Source organism: Prunus avium, chromosome 6 (genome assembly GCF_965620075.1).
Source record: "Prunus avium chromosome 6, drPruAviu1.hap1.1, whole genome shotgun sequence".
NCBI lineage: Eukaryota > Viridiplantae > Streptophyta > Magnoliopsida > Rosales > Rosaceae > Prunus > Prunus avium.
In genome coordinates this window covers 9,737,830-9,756,948 of record NC_142289.1, presented here as the reverse complement: position 1 = coordinate 9,756,948, position 19,119 = coordinate 9,737,830, and the positions used below count along the sequence as shown (strand labels likewise).

At 37.6% G+C, this 19,119-nt stretch overlaps 4 protein-coding genes across 6 annotated transcripts; 3 read left to right on the top strand and 1 right to left on the bottom strand.

The window, feature by feature from the left end:
- The first annotated feature begins 6,054 nt into the window (after window positions 1–6,054).
- On the top strand, window positions 6,055–6,954 carry LOC110748306 (uncharacterized). The gene has a single exon (XM_021948299.2). The coding sequence runs from the start codon at window positions 6,238–6,240 to the stop codon at window positions 6,721–6,723; it is 486 nt and encodes a 161-aa protein (XP_021803991.1). The 5' UTR covers window positions 6,055–6,237; the 3' UTR covers window positions 6,724–6,954.
- A 3,860-nt stretch (window positions 6,955–10,814) lies between these two features.
- LOC110749694 (serine carboxypeptidase-like 2) lies at window positions 10,815–14,611 on the top strand. 2 transcript variants are annotated; one of them, XM_021949851.2, is made up of 14 exons: window positions 10,815–11,023; window positions 11,258–11,403; window positions 11,929–12,005; window positions 12,124–12,240; window positions 12,432–12,534; window positions 12,611–12,648; window positions 12,734–12,835; window positions 12,968–13,054; window positions 13,185–13,379; window positions 13,449–13,520; window positions 13,698–13,813; window positions 13,965–14,078; window positions 14,169–14,211; window positions 14,312–14,611. In XM_021949851.2, exons 1-14 carry the CDS (start codon window positions 10,869–10,871, stop codon window positions 14,393–14,395), a joined length of 1,449 nt encoding a protein of 482 aa, XP_021805543.2. In that variant the 5' UTR covers window positions 10,815–10,868; the 3' UTR covers window positions 14,396–14,611. The 2 variants fall into 2 exon arrangements, with proteins under 2 accessions (XP_021805543.2, XP_088110897.1); XM_088254771.1 differs by having other exon boundaries at window positions 12,722–12,835.
- A 70-nt stretch (window positions 14,612–14,681) lies between these two features.
- LOC110749689 (uncharacterized) lies at window positions 14,682–16,188 on the top strand. The gene is made up of 3 exons (XM_021949845.2): window positions 14,682–15,065; window positions 15,158–15,452; window positions 15,568–16,188. Exons 1-3 carry the CDS (start codon window positions 14,979–14,981, stop codon window positions 15,654–15,656), a joined length of 471 nt encoding a protein of 156 aa, XP_021805537.2. The 5' UTR covers window positions 14,682–14,978; the 3' UTR covers window positions 15,657–16,188.
- Window positions 15,826–18,403, bottom strand: LOC110749688 (galactomannan galactosyltransferase 1). 2 transcript variants are annotated; one of them, XR_015836503.1, is made up of 3 exons: window positions 16,699–18,403; window positions 16,374–16,402; window positions 15,826–16,267 (listed from the first exon to the last, which is right to left on the bottom strand). XR_015836503.1 is itself a non-coding variant. In XM_021949844.2 (2 exons), exon 1 carries the CDS (start codon window positions 18,092–18,094, stop codon window positions 16,748–16,750), a length of 1,347 nt encoding a protein of 448 aa, XP_021805536.2. In that variant the 5' UTR covers window positions 18,095–18,401; the 3' UTR covers window positions 15,826–16,267; window positions 16,699–16,747. The 2 variants fall into 2 exon arrangements, 1 of the variants encoding a protein (XP_021805536.2); XM_021949844.2 differs by lacking the exon at window positions 16,374–16,402 and having other exon boundaries at window positions 16,699–18,401.
- Window positions 18,404–19,119: the final 716 nt, after the last annotated feature.

Sequence of the window (19,119 nt, the reverse complement as noted above, 5' to 3'; positions counted from 1 at the left end):
ATTAGAAGTAGGTTTCCAGATCCGGCTATCCTCCAATAATCCCTGAAAATCAGCTGAACAACCAGTAACTTTTTCGACCCATTCCTCAGGGAGAACACTCCTCAACTTCTCCACATCCCACCAACCATTCACAAAAAAATCAGAAACAAGGGAATTCAAATTGAGATCAGGAGCAAGGTCCACTGTCTGCATCAAAGGTATATCACTGATCCATTTATCTCTCCAAAACTTAACCTTGTCGCCTTTCCCGAGTCTCCAAGATAATCCTTTGTCAAGCAGTTGAGCACCAAACATAATCCCCTTCCAAGTAGGAGAACAATTTTGTTTTGGGGCCAAATTAGGCTCACAAAAGGAATAGCTCTTAAAATACTTCTTTTCAAAAATTTGGGCCCATAACCCCTCATCCTTCCTCAATAACCTCCAGCCAACTTTAGCTAGTAGAGCTTGATTCATATCATGAGTTTTCTTCAAACCCAACCCTCCCTTACTTTTGGGTTTACAAACAAGGTCCCACTGGCACAAGTGGATCTTATGCTTCTTCACACTGCCTCCCCAAAAAAAATTGCGATTCACTTTATCCAAATCCTCACAAGTGCTCATAGGGAGTTTAGAGGTTTGCATTGCATAAATTGGTATAGCTGAAGTGACAGCTTGAATTAGAGTAGCCCTTCCAGCTGTAGAGAGAACCTTACTTTTCCAAGAAGCCAGCCTGGCATGCATTTTGTCCACAAGATTGCTATAAGTAGCCTTAGCTACCCTAGAGTGTAACAGAGGCATCCCCAAGTAATTGCCTAGGTTCGTAGTGAGAGGAGAACCACAGATACTACTAATATTAGCAGCCATTTCTTTGCTAATATTAGGGGAGCAGTATATTGCAGACTTTTCAAAGTTGACAATCTGACCAGAAGCTTTACAGAAGAGGTCCAAGCATTTCTTCATTATTCTTGCTTGGTGAGTACTAGCTTCAGCAAAGAGAATTAGGTCATCAGCAAAAAATAAGTGGGATACAGCAGGCCCAGCTTGGGAAGCTTTCACCGGTTTCCATATATTCTTTCCCACAGCCTCCACAATGAGGTGTGAGAGCTTTTCAATGCAAAGGACAAAAAGATAAGGTGAGAGTGGATCACCCTGTCTAATACCATTGAACGGAGTAAAAGTCGAAGTGAGCTCCCCATTCACACAGACTTGATAGGTGACAGAAGAAACACACTGCATGATCAACTGAATCAAGGTAGTAGGCAGACCTATTTCATGAAGAACTACCTCGATAAAATTCCAACTCAACCGATCATAGGCTTTAGATAAATCAATCTTCCAAGCCATAAACCCTTTTTTCCCCTTAGTACTCCGAAATTTAAACATAATCTCTTGGGCAATGAGGATATTATCTGTAATATGTCTACCGGGAACAAAACTCACCTGATGGGGACTGATTAGCTTAGGCAGAATATGCCTCAGCCTAGCAACAATCACTTTAGAAATCACTTTATAAAGAGTGCAGCATAGGCTGATAGGGCGAAAGTGCATCATAGAAACAGGGTTAGCCAATTTAGGAACTAGAGTGATGAGAGTAGCATTCAAACCTTTGAGAATGTGACGCTCCCTGAAAGCTTGAGAAACCAGGTCATAAATGTCATTACCACACATATTCCACTGATTTTGGTAGAAGCAAGCAGGAAACCCATCCACTCCAGGTGCTTTGAGACCACCTATATTGAAGAGACTTTCCTTGACTTCACTAATATCAACACGAGCCACCAGACCATTCAAATCAACATCATTGATACTTGGAAACAGATTAGGCATGGATAGCCCACTGTGATCCCTGGGAGTCATAGAGAAGAGGCCTAGAAAATAATTCACAGCAAGCTCTTTTAAACCTTCAGCCTCCTCTACCCACAAATCATTATCATTTTTCAGCTTTTCAATCCTATTTTTCCTTCTTCTAACAATGGTGGTTAGATGAAAGAACTTAGTATTACGGTGATTTTATTTGCTTTACCCAACACTTTTGTCATAAAAAACTGTGGGAGAAAGTGATTTTATGGGTTTTACCGGAACCCCAAGCATGCACTTATCCATCGTGGGTTCACATACCATTGAAGAAATGATCAACGAGAAATGCATGAGAATGACTATTTGGGCTAATTATATATAGTTGAAATCTCATAATATTTTTTTGTCAAACATATATTGACATATGTACGGAAAATGTAGATGAAGAAGACGACAACTTCTAGGGCATGCAATAAAAAAACTGAAAATAGAAAGTTGAACTCTTCTTGGACTTGATCCATATAAACTTGGTATTTTTCGATGGCTTGGACCCTATTGGATAGGCTGACCTTTTCTTTTACTTTTTTTTTTTTTTTTTGGGGTTAAGTATTATAGCCTTGAATCTCCTAAGGATAACAAACCTGACTCAGTCCTGAATCTTATGAACCATTCTGCCCCTTGATAATAACACAGTTGATCCAGCAAGTGGTAATGCATGAAGTTATTGGCTTTTACAAGATTTCTGAAATTGTCCTTTTGGGCATTTTAGGAGCCAAGCCAAGTTCCTATCCTCTTCTTTCCATTGATAAAAAAACAGAGTTTCGTTTTTATTGTTTTGACTTGGCAATACATAATTTTGGAGTGGCTACGCATACGATTACATTGAATGAGTTTGGTGGCTTGGTCAGTTCCTCATTTTGCTTACCAAGCTCAAGCTACATACAAGTACAAAAAGTGTGATTGAATCGGAAAAAATTCGAGTTTTTTTAATCATCAATTGGGGAAATTGACTCGGTAAATTTATTTATTTATTTATTGAGTGTGAAACTGTTGGTCGTAGATGTAATCTGAATTTTATAAAACAACAATTAAATTAAGAATCAACAAATATATATATATATTTTAAAGCCAAATTAAAGCGGACAAAAGCCAAACAAACAACTACAAAGTCTGCATTACTATTATTAACCATGAAATCAATCTAAGCTTACATGAATCAAAACTCTAAAACAATTGTCACTGTCAAACTAACCGCATCTAGCCTTGAAGACGATGTAGAACATGACAGATTTGGAAAAGTGCATCAGTCTCCAGCGATCCAATTGCGCATGTGGTGAATAAAAGTCCTAAGCTGACAACAATGACCAAAAACAATTAGGTAGATTGCATCAAAATCTTTCAAATTCGTGATAGAACTTTTATTTAGAGAAAATGAGAGAATGATCAGATTGATCAATTGGCAACAAAGAGGTGATGGGTGGAAGCATATATTGTTAACATGCTTGTGACTTACAAGTTTCAATTTCTACAATGCTTGAATAGACTCTTTCTAGTTCTAATGTGGATATAAAGAGCGTTTTTGCTCACCACTTTAACCCAATGTGTATTCTCATAACCCTTCTTAACACTTGACACATGTCCATATGCATAACCATGGTTCCATAAATACAAAGTAAAAAGTTAACTATGGTTATACCTATAGACACGTGTCAAATATTAAGAAGGATAGTGATGATACACCTTGAGCTAAAGTGGTGAGCAAAATTATTTTCTGTGGGTATATAAGTTTAGTGCAAAAAAAACCAATAATAGGTTAGTGCCAAATCCTTTTGGGAAATGTTCTTAAATACCACTAGTAATGTAACAAAATTCTCAAATAGTACCATAGAAAATTGACAAATTGACCATATATATCGACAAAATATTGATACTTTATTTATGTAACATCAAGACTATCTATGACTGTTTGCTATGATATTGATATAAGAGGATCTACAATCATACTCTTTACTTTTTTAGTTAAAATTAAGCTAAAAACACACAAAAGCTATTTTAAGTGCCTGTTTGGCATTGCTTATTTGGGGTGATAAGTGATTTTAAAACAAAATTGGGAAGTCCAGCCCGTTTGGTAAACTGTGAGAAAATCACTTATTGTTAAAAATTGTTGTGAGAGAAAGCAATAAGGGAAAGCAGCTAATGAGGAGCTTTCATTTTCTGATTATGCAGGAATCAATTTTGAATAGGCGCTGGGTTTAATGATTATGCCACAATCATTTTCTGATTATGAGGAAATCAATACCAACAACACTTTTAACAAAAAGTTTACCAAACGCCAAACTGCTTTCACTCACAGCTGATTTATCTTACAGCAAATCTGACAGTGATTATTTTCATAACACAGTAATGCCAAACTGGGCCTAAGAGTTCTCTATAAAATTTCAACTTCAATCTCTCTAGTTTAGGGAGTCATACTCTTTTTTTCTTTTTTTGCTTTTTTATATAAGCGATAATCTACTTTAAACTAATCTAAAATACGGGGAGGGGAATTTGAACTCGGGTGCAGAGTGGGGAGCCCATGTCTACCTCTTTCTTTAATTGAACATAAATGGTGCATCTCTATAAACAATATATATAAAATAGGTAATCTTAATTAAAGGTTTAAAATACTCGTTAAATAAGGCATTATTAAATTATAGGAGCCACTAAGAGTCCATTCTTTCTCCTCATATTTAGGAGCTCGTCCCTATTTTAGTAGTGGGATAGAGAGCATGGTTGGACTCGGAGGTGGGTTTTTTCACTTCCTCTCTAAATTTTATCTAAAAAATGGTTTAGGAAAATCCATAATGAGACTATTTGCTACAATAATACTGCTACTTGAGAACTTTATAGCAAACAGTAATGGTATTTAAGAACATTTCTTAATATTTTTCTTTATTATTTATGCAAGGCCCTGATTATAAGTATCTTGATGATTTGTTCCTTAATATTAAATTAAATCTTGATGATTTGTCAATTTCACAATTTATAAAATTGAAACTAAACGTGCCATGCACTATCATGTCATGCAAATTGAAATCATAGCGTCCTTCAATTTTAATGTGTTAGAGAAGGATACGTGGTGACTCAGTAGTCGCTGGTCCTTGGTCCAAACACTTCACTACTCGTTGATCTTTCTCTCAATTTTTTTTTCTCTTTTTGTTGTCAATCAATTTAAGGTTCTTCTGATATTCAAACCTTTTTAATTCAAAAGCACAATATTCTTTTGAGATCCCCTCCCTTAACTAATAGACTTTTATGCCGATAGAAAAAACAGAGATGGATGTTGCCGGCAATCTTCATACCGGCCGAGGCCGGACCATTCCAAGAAATAATAATGTAAGGTAGGGCCACTTAATATATCCACCCAAGAGCAAAAGTAAATTTTTTTATTTTTTTTTATTTTTACCGTAGCGAGATTGTATTACGTTATGAGGACAATACAAAAACAATCTGGCATCAACACACCTACCAAAATATTTTTCGACCGACTACGAGTGACAATAACCAATAATATAATAAATAGACTTTACCTTTCACATTGTGTAATCGGATATTGTGATCACAAAATAATGTCATCTTTCTAAAAAGAAATGTAAAAAGATATATATTTTAGCACATTGACCCACATATTAAGCAAACATGGCATTGGAAACACAGAAGTGTTGCGTGTTTGTTGTTGCAAGCATAGAAAACTCAACTATCTATCCTTATTATAATGGAAAAAAATTCAGTACACAAAACAAACAAAAACAAATGAGGGCTGCTACAAGTTAAATTATTTTTCTGTCTTTAATTTTATTTTAAGGTATCTTGTTCCTAATACTATTTCGTGTGTGGTACTCTTGTTATTATCATACTTCCTTCTAAATTCTGATCCGGCTTCACCTTGACAAAGTCCACGCATCCCTCCAATTTGCTAACCCCCTCCTGCTTCTTGGTACCCTCTCTCCATTTTTCTTACGAGAAATTATTCCGTGTTTATAGTAACACCACGTGGTATGCCGACATGATGTTACAAATTTATCTCCAATATATTATATATAGTTATTGAAATCACTGTATTAAATATTAAATACGTTTATAATTTGAGTGGATTTATAACACCACGTCTCTCTGGTGTTGCACAATAACTTCTCCCTCAGCCATCGCTTTCATGTGCATTGGCCCACAGACGTATAAACCTCTTCTATATAATATCCGTCATTGCATATATATTACATATATATGCTCTCCCTCAAAACCATCATTACAAAACCATCTATATCTTAGAATCTCCACAATCTTATACCTTCTTTTGTTACCTTTCCAGACATTTTCTTGTCTTTCCTCGATATATACGCACTGTACCTGCTCTCTAGCGTGGGAAAGAGATCACAAAAGCCAGAAGTATTCGGTGTACAAATTTTCCAAAACTAGAATTACATGATCATGGCCAAGGCCAGGAAAGAAAGCAGACTCGCCAGGTTTTTGAAGTCCCCAATAAGGATTTTAATCAAGGCCAGGGACTTCTACATCAAGAGCATGACAGAGTGCTCGGGTACGTTTGATTATGCCTCGGCGATGGGTTGCCCTACCCAAATCCCAAGTTCTTTGCCTAAAAGCTACAGCACCAACTCCACCAAATCCAGCGCCTCTAACAATGAAGATTACAGGGAGCTTATGAGGGCTGCTTCTACTAGGAGTGTAAGAAGTAAAGTTGAATTCGATCTTGCTAGAAAAGCGCAACAGCCTAGGCAGCCGGAAATGGCGGCAGTGCTCAACACCGTGCCTCGCAGTCGTAGCGTTGGGATTGGAAGGATTGATGAAGAGAAGGCTTGTGAGTTTGATGAAGAGGAAGTCAAGATGAAGAGAGATGTGTATCCAAGAAGTAGAAGCTACGCTGTTTCTAGGAGAACAATTATGTCGTAGTTAATGGAGCAAATTGTGCAAGTCAAATATGAAAGAACAAATTAGAAGGGAGGCGGACTATCTCTCAAAGTCAATTGTTTTGTGCTGATGTTAATCCTAATTTCTTCAAGTCTTTTAGTTAAGTTGATTGTTGGTAGGGATTTTGAACCAACATTAATGTTTAGTTTGGAACTTTTGTTGTAGCTTTTGTGATTCTTAAATTAATTGTGAGATATATATAGAACTTCAATTAGTACCTTTTTTCTTCATATATATATATATATATATATAGAGGAAACCGTATATTGCATTTATAAATCAAGCACAAAGGCTAATCATAAAGGCCAGTACAAGAACAACTATAAATACCTTAGGGTTAATATAAATATAGAAACGCAGTAACCACGAAAGGTTAATTCATATAAGAGAGAGAACACGGGCATCAACATTGTACATTCTTCTGCTAGCCGCTAGCTCATTTTGCATGTCTTCAAATCTCTATTGAGTATTTGAAACAGTCCTAGAATATGAAAAATATATAAATTTCTAATAAATGTTCTAGTTAATGTTCTCTTCCAAATGCAGATCATCAATCGTCCACTATTTCACGTAGAAAACAGGTGAACAAGTTTGAGTTAGTTGGCCAATGTCTTTCATTATTTGGACCCTTGGAAAAAAAAAAGGGATTTGCAAAACCAAAATGCACGTGGTTGGTGGAATTCCTTTATTCGGAGTAATTTTCCATTGGGCTTTTTGGAGTAGTTTAATGGAGTGGTGGGTTATTTCTTTAATTTAAAGTTAATTTTAAAGTCATCGCAAAATGTTAATAAATAGAAAATATTGGCAAACAACTTGATAGTGTTGAGCCACTAACATGGATGATACAGTAAGTTTTGGATGACGGTGCTATCTGTGTGGACAACTCTCTAGCCATCAAGTCAATTCTCTTAAAATTCGTTTAAAAAAAGCCATTAGTAATAATAGATTGCTAATTAATTTGCTAGGATTATCATGCATGTAGCTGGTACTAGCTAGGAAATAGAGATACGGACTAATATTCCTTGATCATATAACTGACAGATTTCGTTTGTTTATATCCGGTTCAATAAGTAATAAGCAACTCTCATATTATATGCGCCGCCGTACAAATTTGTGCATACAGAAACGCTCAAGTGTTAACCGGTTGGTAAGTTAAAACGGCATTTTAGGAACAAGTCATGGAGGAGGAAAAGTCCCTTGATTGTAGGAGGATTATTGGACTTGAGACGCAGACGCATTAGGATATACCTAATTTGATAGGATATATTATCTCCTCCAGGCATTAGCTGGGCATGATATGCACACCCACGCCTGGATATTTATTGGTGCTGCTGAGTCGTATTTACACTGAAGATCTGGATTAGTGGGCCCACCAAGTTTTAACTCCATCGTTAAGCTTGAAATCTCTTTGTATTAGAGCAGAATGCGTCCACTTTGAGATTGCAATCTCAAGCGTGTTTGACATCGTTGCAAGTTGCAACAAACTTCTCAATGATTGAAGGCGAGATTGATTCTCAAATCTAACCACAACTTTTGAATATATTGCCAAGTGACGAGATTCATTTCTCGATTTCAGTTGAGGAATTAGTAACACTTGAGCTACAAATCTCTTATATTTAAATAAATAAATGTTATCATATTAGTGATAATAAATCACTCCCAATACCATGATGAACTATAGTTGCATGCCTCAAGTATATTTACTAGTTTTTCCATTGAAGTGACCAATTATCTTATTTTCCTACTGATCCAGTTTGCGGCAAATCATTGGCATGAATCATGCATCCACTAGAGCCCACTTAGGCCCGAGGGAGAGAGAGACCCTAACATTTATATTTTTTTTAAAGTTTTGTTGGAATTGATATCATTTCCCTAAAAAAAAAAAAAAAAGAGTATTCCAAGCCGCGCGGTTATACTATTTCTTTTATAAAAAATTCGAATATAATTGGGGACTAGACTATTTCTTTAAAAAAATTAGAAAAAAACCGAGTCTAGCTGCGCGGCTATACCATTTCTTTAAATAATAAAAAAACCATGTATAGCGGCGTGGCTGGCTATACTATTTCTTTTTTTAAAAAACAAAAAAAAAATCGAATATCGCCAAACGGCTATACTATTTCTTTAAAAAAAAATAAAAACAGAGGATAGCCGCACAACTATAATATTTCTTCTAAAAAAACTTAGGAAACAAAACCGAGTATCACCGCCCAACTGTACTATTTCTTTATAATAAAAAAAAAATAGAAAAACAGAATATAGCCGCGTGGTGATACTAATTCTTTTTTAAAAATTAGGGAAAAAAAACGAAGTACAGCCACGCGGCTATACTATTTATGTTTTTAAAAAAATTAAAAACCGAGTATAGCCGTGCGGCTAAACTATTCCTTTTAAAAAATAAAAAACCGGGTATAGTCGGGCGGCTACACTATTTCTTTTTAAAAAATTTAAAAACAGAGTATAGCCGCTCGGCGATACTATTTCTTTTTTAAAAAATTAGGGGAAAACAGAGTATAGCCGGGCGGCTACACTATTTCATTTAAAAAATTAGAAAAACCGAGTATCACCACTCGGCTATACGATTTCTTTTTAAAAAATTAGGAAAAAAATCGAGTATAGACATCTGAAATGAAACGGCGCAAGAGAATGGGTATTGTTAGGGTTTTAACTCTTTATATTTCTTAAAAGTTTTGTTGGAATTGATATCATTTAAATATATTAGTTATAAATATTTAACACAAGATAACTTGTTACCTTGGTGGGTTGGAAATGAGAGTATACCTTGGAGCTCAAGAGTTTGAGTCCCCCTAACTCCAACTTTATAAATATAATTAACATTTATGCAAACTAGTTTGGTTTAGATGAATCAGTGGTTTGCATTTCTCCACATCGTGGACTAGACCGAAATAGTTGATTCGATCCAATTCAACACCGAAAGACAGAAAAATAAAAGAAAAATTGGACGAACCAAACCAATTGTTTTGGTTTGGCTGGTTTGGCCAGTTTGTCGGTCCAGATGCCCAGTCCTAGTTTAAGGAAATTTATGGTGAGGGTAAAGAGAAAAAAGAGACAAAAGCTCCAGATATGAGATATATTATTTCTATTCAATAATATGTGAGAATTATGTGTATAACTGCGTGAATTTTTTTTGTGTATTATTGAAAATTTTGTACAAAAACATGTGTATTAAACTTGAAAAATACATATGTGCATGTACAATATGAGTATTGTACATTTTCTTTGTAAAAAAAGTGAAATTTTACCGAGTCTTTAAGCCATGTACAGAACACGAATGTATTATTGAAAAATACGTACGTACATGCATAATACAATATTAAACGTGAAAGTGCTAAATTCTTTATACGAGTAATAACTTTGGAAAAGTAAAAAAATCTAAAGGAGAAAATAGAGACTACTATTATCGATAAACAAAAATCGAGGGAAAAAAATTTTAAAGAAAAAAATGATCTGAGTATATATAGATATACATATATATTAAGCGTATAGCCGCCCGGCTATACTATTTCTTTTTTAAAAAATTAGGAAACAAAACCGAGTATAGCCGCCCGGCTATACTATTTCTTTTAAAAAATTAGAACAACAGAGTACAGCCGATCGGCTATACGATTTCTTTAAAAAAAATTTAACAAACCTAGTATACCCGCGCGGCTATACGATTTCTTTTATATAAAAAAATAAAAAACCCGCGTACAGACGTGCATCGATACTATTTCTTTTAAAAAAATTAGGAAAAAAACCGAGTATAGCCGCGCGGCTATAATATTTCTTTTTAAAAAAACTGAGTATCGCCGTGCGGCGATACTATTTCTTTAAATAAATAAAAAAACCGAGTATAGCCGCGCGACTATACTATTTCTTTTTAAAAAATTTAAAAACCAATTAGGAAAAAAAATTGAGTATATACATCCGAAATGAAACCGCTCAAGAGAATGAGTATTGTTAAGGTTTTAACTCTAACATTTATATTTTTTAAAAGTTTTGCTGGAATTGGCCCTGACAATGTTGACACTTGCAACCCATAAACCAAAAAGTGGACACATGGCATCGACCATGCAACTAGTCACAACACTCAAAATCGTTTCAGAGTCCCCCAACAACACCTTGAGAAGATGGGAGAAGAGTTTTGTGCCAAATATATCAAGTGGCTTTGTTTGCATATGATCTTTAATCTGCTGCTTTGCTCAAAACCACAGCTGGTTACTTGCACAATTATCAAGTCCCTGCCAGGATTTCCTGGTTCCCTTCCCTTCAAACTTGAAACTGGGTGAGTCATCTGCTACTCAATAGTGCTCATTCCTCTTTCAACGCCTTCTGTTTTCTTTGTTGAATTTACAAATATTTTGGAATAAATTAATCCATGAATTTGTAAGATCATGCCAAATTAATCTCAGCACATTTCAAATATATATCTGTGCGTGTGTGTGTGTATATTGTGGAAGCAAAATATCCAAATATATATATATATATATATATATATGGCCTTGGTGATGGGTTTCAGGTATATTGGGGTTGATGAGAAAGAAGATGTGCAGCTCTTCTATTACTTTGTTGAATCTGAAAGAAACCCAAGGGATGATCCTCTTATGCTCTGGCTCACTGGTGGTCCTACTTGCTCTGGTCTATCTGGGCTTGCTTTTGAGATAGGTTTGTACACCAAATGCAACTTAGACTAATGTGCTACTATATTTCTATGACTTTTTTTTTTTGCTTCTTTTGTTGTGATTTATCATTTGATTAATGTGAAAGTCTGATGCTTTAGTCTAGTATCCATGTTATACAGAATTGGCCTCCAACAAATTCTGTACATTGTTTTTTTGCTGCGAATCTAAAGCGGCAATCATAAGATAGTAGAGATTGTGAATCTGAACGACACATCACACACTCATAGGAATAAAAGTCTACCTAGTACTAATAGTAGTCTAGAATGAGAGTTTAAACATAAGAGCATTTCTCATAAAGTACAAGTTTTACTGTTCCAGAAAATAAAATAAAAAAGAATTATTGTAACTTTGTCTTTTTAAGCTTTCTCGATCACCTTTCCACTGAGTGACTGGTCTCCGACAAGTGCTTACCAGCTTCTAATTCCTTCACAATGAAATGCTTTCCATCTTAAATGAGCCTTACCCTCAGTCCGCAAGAAGCTTTTGACTAATTTGTGGTTTTGTGTAGGCCCTATGAAGTTTAACATGGTGGAGTATAATGGTAGCTTACCAACTTTTGTGATTAATCCCTACTCATGGACAAAGGCAAGATAAATTTCTGACCTGTTCAAATGTGCATGTTAACTATCCCTATTCTTGGACAACTGCTCTTCTCTTACTGCAATTTCCTAATGTTGTTTTCTGCATAATCGTGATGCATTAGGTTTCCAGCATAATATTTGTGGATGCACCTATTGGCACCGGGTTTTCATATTCAAGAAGCTCGAAAGGGTCCAGTGATACTTTCTTTGTTAATCATATTTATAGTTTCCTCAAGAAGGTAAATTAGCACAACAATTGCATTGAGATGATATGCAAACACAAGCACCCGGCATTATGCACAATAAGATGTTTCATGACTCTACTAAGATCTGTATCTAGTACAAAAGAGAATATTGTTCTTTACTAAAGCATTTATGTTATATGTTCATGAATTTGATTTGTGTGCATCGTCTTCTTCTTATTATGCAGTGGTCACTCTCTCACCCTGAATTCATTTCAAACCCAATCTACATTGCTGGTGACTCATTCTCTGGCATGATTGTTCCAGTTGTAGCTGAAGAAATAGCAAAGGGTGGTGACATATCAAACAATTTCTCAAATAATTAACTGTCGATGGACTTATTAACAAGCTTGCTATGATACTGCAGGTATTGAAGCCGGAAGCATACCAGAAATCAATTTCAAAGTATGTATTCTAGGACCAAACTTTGTTACTTCACCAGGAAGTTGAATTTTCTAAAGGGCGTAAGAACTTTTAGAAACTTTTCCAGGGTTATCTACTTGGGAACCCATCGACAGATATTAATATTGATGCAAATTCAAGGGTTCCATTTGCCCATCGCCTTGCACTTATATCAGATGAACTCTACAAGGTACCTAAAACAATCAATTATCTATATTCTCAAGTTCATCATCCATGAATGTAACGCATATAGTTTCCATCTATCTGCTTAGTTTGACTTACTTTTAATACGAATATTTAAGTGGCTGCACATTTTTCTTAGTCAGCAAAAAAGAGTTGCAGAGGACTGTACACAGGAATCAACCAAAGCAATAAACAATGTGCAATGGATCTCCAGGCTTTCTCAGTGGTGGGAACATTTTTACATATATATATCTATATATAAATATTTCTTTTTCCTATTCAAACTAGAATTATAATCTGTTTCCCTACATTTTATCCACATTGTTTATTAGATACCATTTTGTTTGCCTTTGTAGTGCACTGAAAAATTAAATTTTGGGCACATCTTGGAGCCTCAGTGTAGACCAAGCTCTAACGCAAATAGTAAGGACCACCAGAAGAATCTCCTGGAAAGCTCGGAAGATTCGCAATTTAAACTCAACTCGATTCACCTGAGCCTTCGTCCAAAACTTCAAGAGCCAGAACTTGGTTTTCCAAAATTTGGGTGCAGGGTAATTCTTCAATTTTCTATAGTACTTCCAATGAGCTAGGTGTTCTGGAAATGATGGCCCTTTTTACAGGATTACAAGAATTTGCTGATCCATGTTTGGGTGAACGATGATAATGTTCAAAAGGCGCTTCATGTTCACAATGTAAGAGAATGTTGAATAACTGTAAAGTAAACTCAGTGAAGGAAATGCTTAACTCTCCATAGATGCGTGTGTGTGTGTGTGTGTGCGTGCTCGTCCGTGTGCGCATATTATACACAAAAATTCTGCTGTAAACAAAAATTTATGACATTTCGTTTTACCTTTTGGGAATAAAACCAGAGGATTTTCTGGATGAGATGCAACAGCAGCAGCTTGCCGTACAGAAGATATTTCCAAAGTGTGGTTAGCTATCATCTATCTCTCAACACCAGAGGTTATCGAGCTCTAATATACAGGTTTTGCACTCATCTCTTCTCATGCAGTCGCCCAAAGTTTATCCTATGTGGCAAATACTAGGAATCGTTTCCCAATTGGTGACACGAACGAATGTAGTTGAAGTTAGATTTGTGAATTTCTGAGGTCTTTGAGAACTATATGTTTATGCAGCGGTGACCATGACATGTTGGTACCCTACCTGGGAACCCTTGCATGGATTAGGTCTCTGAACTTTACCGTCATTCATCTCTGGAGACCGTGGCTGGTTGACGGTGAAATTGCAGGGTAGGCTGAAAATGCATCACAAGGTAGCTACATAATTTGTAGCAGGTTTGAATTGAAATCTTGCTTACTGCTGTTGTTACCTGTGTGCAGATACTCAAGGAAACATTCAAACTTTACATTTGCAACTGTTAAGGTAAGAGTGCTTGTGAATTTCCTACACTAAGGTTCGTAGCGAAAATGATGGCCTAAATTATAGAAAATTGAATTCTTCATAATTTGTTGTTTCTGTGCAGGGAGGGGGTCACACAGCCCCAGAGTATAAGCCTAAGGAGTGCTTTGCCATGTTCAAAAGGTGGATCTCCCAAGACCCACTGTGACCACCCTTTCCAAAGTAGCAAAATTTTCAGTTACATAAGCACCTTTTGTTACCATGTTTCCATGTTATTTAATATTGAATTTGGATAAAAATGTTCAATAAATTTTGTATATTTTATGTCTGTTATGTGGCGATAATATTGTTTTAAGGAAAATACTTCCCTCCTTATTAGATAAGCAGGAGCTCCTACACTACAATGTAAGTAGAAGTTTTTTTTTGGGGTGTGTTTTTGATGAATTATTGTTGTATATGTGTCAAATTACGATTTGCATGAAGGGGTACATGTAAGGAGGCAAGTAGTATCCTTGTTTTAACACTCCAAAATAGTCATCTGGCTTCGACCAAAAAAAAAAATAGTCTTCTGGCACTCATTTCTCCCTCATTCTTTCATTAGATTTCAACCATAAAAATTCATTGAATTTAAAAGCTGCAGCAGAGTATAAGCTGGAAACCAGAGCTTAGAAAACAAAAGCCAAACTATAACTTCCAGAGAAACGATCCCAAACAGCGTGTCGTAAATCGTTTCTTCTTTAAAGCTAAGAACCAAGTAATTTCAGTGGTTTTTGGTTATTTTTTTCATCAAGATGCGCAGGGAAGAGAAGAGACGCAAGTTCAATGAAGCTGTCCTCAACACACTTTTCCCGCCTCCTTCCCCTCCATCATCACCACCAGTACACACACACTCTCTCTTTCTCTCTCTCTAATCTTTTTTATAATTTTTCTGCAACTTTTTCATTGTAACTTAGGATAAAATTGTTTACAGCCAAAAGATGAGGACGTGCCATTGAGCATTTTACTTCAAGATTTTGAAGAAGACTTGGGGGAAAGTGGGTCTGCAACGACGAGCGGTGATGATGATGGTAATGGTGAAAGTGAGCCTCAGACAAGGGCTCAGCGGAAGAGACTCCGCAAGAAGAAGCTCAAGGAAGATGCTTCCCGCCGTAGGGGACTTATTGGGCCCCTTTTACCTCCAACCGTCGATCAAGGTGAAAATGAAGCTCAAGGTGTTCGATGTAATGCCTCTGAGGAACCTGATGCTGCTATCGTCGAGAAACCAGGTTAGAAATTTTTTTCATATTTGCTGTTGCGTTTTTTAAATTATGGGTTCTGTTTTTGACAATTTTATATGACGAAGTGGAAACTGAAAATTCACACGAGGCTGGGTTTGTTCAGGAGATGAGCCACCTGCTTGCAGTAATCAGAACAAGGTAAAGCAAAGGAGGAAGGCAAAGAAGCTGGCCAGGGAAAGAGAGCAAGATTGAAGGGCGGGCAATTTTGCACTGTCAATTTTTTCTTACTAGAAGTTTGCACGGTCGTTAGAAAAAATTAGCTTACAATGTCACGAAAATGAATGATTGATGTCTTGGGACGACTTTATTATGATTTGTATACTTCTTTGGATACTGAAAATTGAAATGTATACCAAAATGATGCGCACAAATGCTTAAGCTCGGTTCTATAAAGGGTTGAGCTTCCAATGTTTCTCAACCCAATTTATTACATTCTAGGCTAAGTACATAGTAACTTTTTTTTGTTGTTGTTGAGAAAAGTACATAGTAACATTTGGATTTACAAGAATTACTGAAAATTTAAGCGGGAGATGCACTCGATACTTCTCTACACATCCCGAATACATGTAAATAATCATGCACTAAGAACCAGAAATGGAAAATGTTGAAGTGAATTCTAAATATAAACTGGAGAATGAAAATGTCTGCATATTGCTAGACTAGCCTCATACATAACATGTCGGTACGTGACCGGAAATGATACTGGTCCGGGAATTATCTGCTACCTGCTACCGAAAAGTGACAGTAGTCCAGGAATTATCGGAAGCTTCGCATAGCGCATATACCATGAAGAGCCAGAGTTCCTATAATCAAGAATCAAAATATGAAACACCATCATAAGTTCCCAGCAAATTTAGATGTCATCATGGTCCTCAAATTGTCATCATCTAGAAACAACTGCCCAGATACCTTTTATGTGTGAAGCTCCAACTTCTCAACTGAACAAATCCAAATCCATATTTTAGTCATTTTCTTGTGTGCTATTTAGACCACAGTTTTAACTTTAAGTCACAACACAACAAAGGCAAACACACATTATAATGCTATGCTTGCTTTCATCATCACCTATGAAAAGTTGAAAATCATGCTGCCATCATGCATCGCTTGAAAAATCTAAAACCCACCAACAAGCCAAACACCTTTGGCTTTTGCTCAGCTAAAAAGCTAATTAATTAATTAATTAATTAAGCAAACCCCAAAAGCAGAATAAGCAAAAGCAAAAGCACTTACGTACCTTTCTTTTTCAAAGTGACCCTATGATGACTTGAATTGATGGGCTAATCTTACTCGGACGGGTAATCAAACGGCACGGGAGAGACCGCACGATCCAGTGTGCTCGGGTGCACGTAACCGTATTTGCGAAGCACCTGATTCTCAGCGAAATTCAACGCTTTCTCCATCCCATCCCAACACGTATTCCCCGTGTACATCTCGTTGTGCCTCCCACTGCACGGCTGGCATCCGGTGAAGTGCGTGATGAACGGTCGCCTCCAGCTCCCTCTCCCGTACCCCGCCTCACTCAAATACTCCTCCCTAAACGCACCGTATTGCTCGCTCACCTTCTCCGCGTGCCGCCTCCTTAGACGCACCGCATTGTCCTCCTCCCCTCTCTCTATCTCCGCGTACCGGTCCTCAATCTTGTCAAGCGTCCCGACGATCTCCGCCCAATACCCTTCGAAATAATACTCGCTTTCCAGATAAATCTTCTTCCCCCACTTTTCCTTCTCCTTGTAGATCAAGTAAGCGAGGCCCGTCTGATCGTCTGACTCCGGGAACGCCTTGTCCTTGAACGTTGACCGGAGGGTTTCTCCCCATTTCTCGTAGTCCGGGGTCTGTGGGCCCATGCTGGCCCACACCTCGAGAAAATCCATGGTCCACTGGCAGTTCCTGATCAAGAACACGCCGGCGTTGAGCCCCGTCCAACTGTGCGTCTCCACGACCAGGTGGGCCCAGCCGTGGACGACGAGGTTGTGGTTCTTGTACCGGTCCAAAGGGAGCTTGAACTCCATGTCGGTGAACAACGCATCCGAGTCAACCCACCAGATCCACTCGGCCTCCGGGTGGGCCACCATGGCGGCCCGGATTACGGGCAGCTTGGCCCAGTAGCTGCCCATCCGCGGGTGCAGCAGTGCGTTGTTGTAGAAGATTTCGTGCCCGTGGAGTCTACAGTAGTCCACCTTGTTCTTGAAGAACCGCAAGAGGAGATGATCGCCGATAGGATTGCGACACGCGGCCGGCTGAGATCCCGTCACCATCAGAATCCTCTCCCCTGCTCCGGCGGCGAGCGAGGGGTGAAGCAGCAGCCACTGCTGCCGCTTCTCGTCCCAGTTCTGAACCGGGTCCCCGAGCGTGTACCGGACTTCTCGGTCGTCGTAAAAGGTAGGGTCCGGCGGGTCGCGGCGTAGGTTAGCATCGTCGGCGCATTGATCGGGTTCGGCGGTGGGCGGCGGAGAAGTGACCGTACGGCCGAAATTGGGGGATGAATAAGTGCTTACGAAGGAGTAAAAAGTGAAGAGGACGAGGAGAGCGAGAAATGCACCGCTGAAGAAGAGCAAGCTATCGGCGAGCCAAGAAGAGGGCTTGGTTCTGGGAGAGGGTTTCGACATTGGAGGGAGCTCAGGCGAGAGCATTATAGCTGTGTGTGGCTGAGATTGGGTTCTCAACGGGGTCGTTTGGCGGCCATGGATGGATGGATGGATGGATGAAGTTTCTTTAAGCTTCTATTCTGGTCTCTCTGCAGGTGTGTAGATAGATATGCTTAGCAGAGGGTTTAAGTTTTTTAAGTGGGAACTTAAAGGGAGTGTGCACAGTCGGTTTTGAAGCGCAGAAGATGCTAAAGTGCGCCACAAGGCAGGCAGGCAGGAGAGAGGGCTTCAACGTGATCAACGGCAGTACGAGGGTCCCTTGTCTGGTCAAGTCTTGTTCAAGGTGACACCTGGATTATGTAATTATGAACCGACACTTTTGGGTTCGAAATTACAATTGGCGGTTTCACTTTCGTGACCAACACCAATGCTTACAGTTTTACACAGTATTGCTGCGTTTTATCAGAGAGGTTGAGGGTATTATGGTCATTTTGAGGAGGCAGTAAGAGAACGTGGACCTTGTTTATAATCCCTCCAAAGTATATAGTCCAAAACTTAAAGGGAAGGAATTTGATATTACAATTAAGAGTGGCCAATAATCTCTGATTAGCATTTTACCCCTGAAATTAACTAATTGAAATCAATAAAAAAAAATCATAAAATCGCAATGACTTTATGATAATAATATGAATAATATTACAAATACAAGCTCATGGGTTGTTTAAATAGTAAACTCAAAACCTTAATAATTGGCAAATCCTAAAGTTCCATAATAATCCTAAACTTAACTAATAAGAACACAGTTTAAATCTTAATCTTAAAATCATATCGGGAAAATAATATCACAAATGGTAACTTATTCTAAAATTATAAACAAATATTAAATAAAATATTTTCCTCACCAGAAACATACTCATTTAAATTTGCTCAAGCAATCCGCAAATTCAAACAATAAATCGTTTTTAACGCCATAATCAATATTTGAGTATAACTTTCATGCCTAGCTCGATTTCTTGCCAATTTTGAACCAAGTCATTTTCTTTATTTTTCTTTGTAGGAATTTACCCATA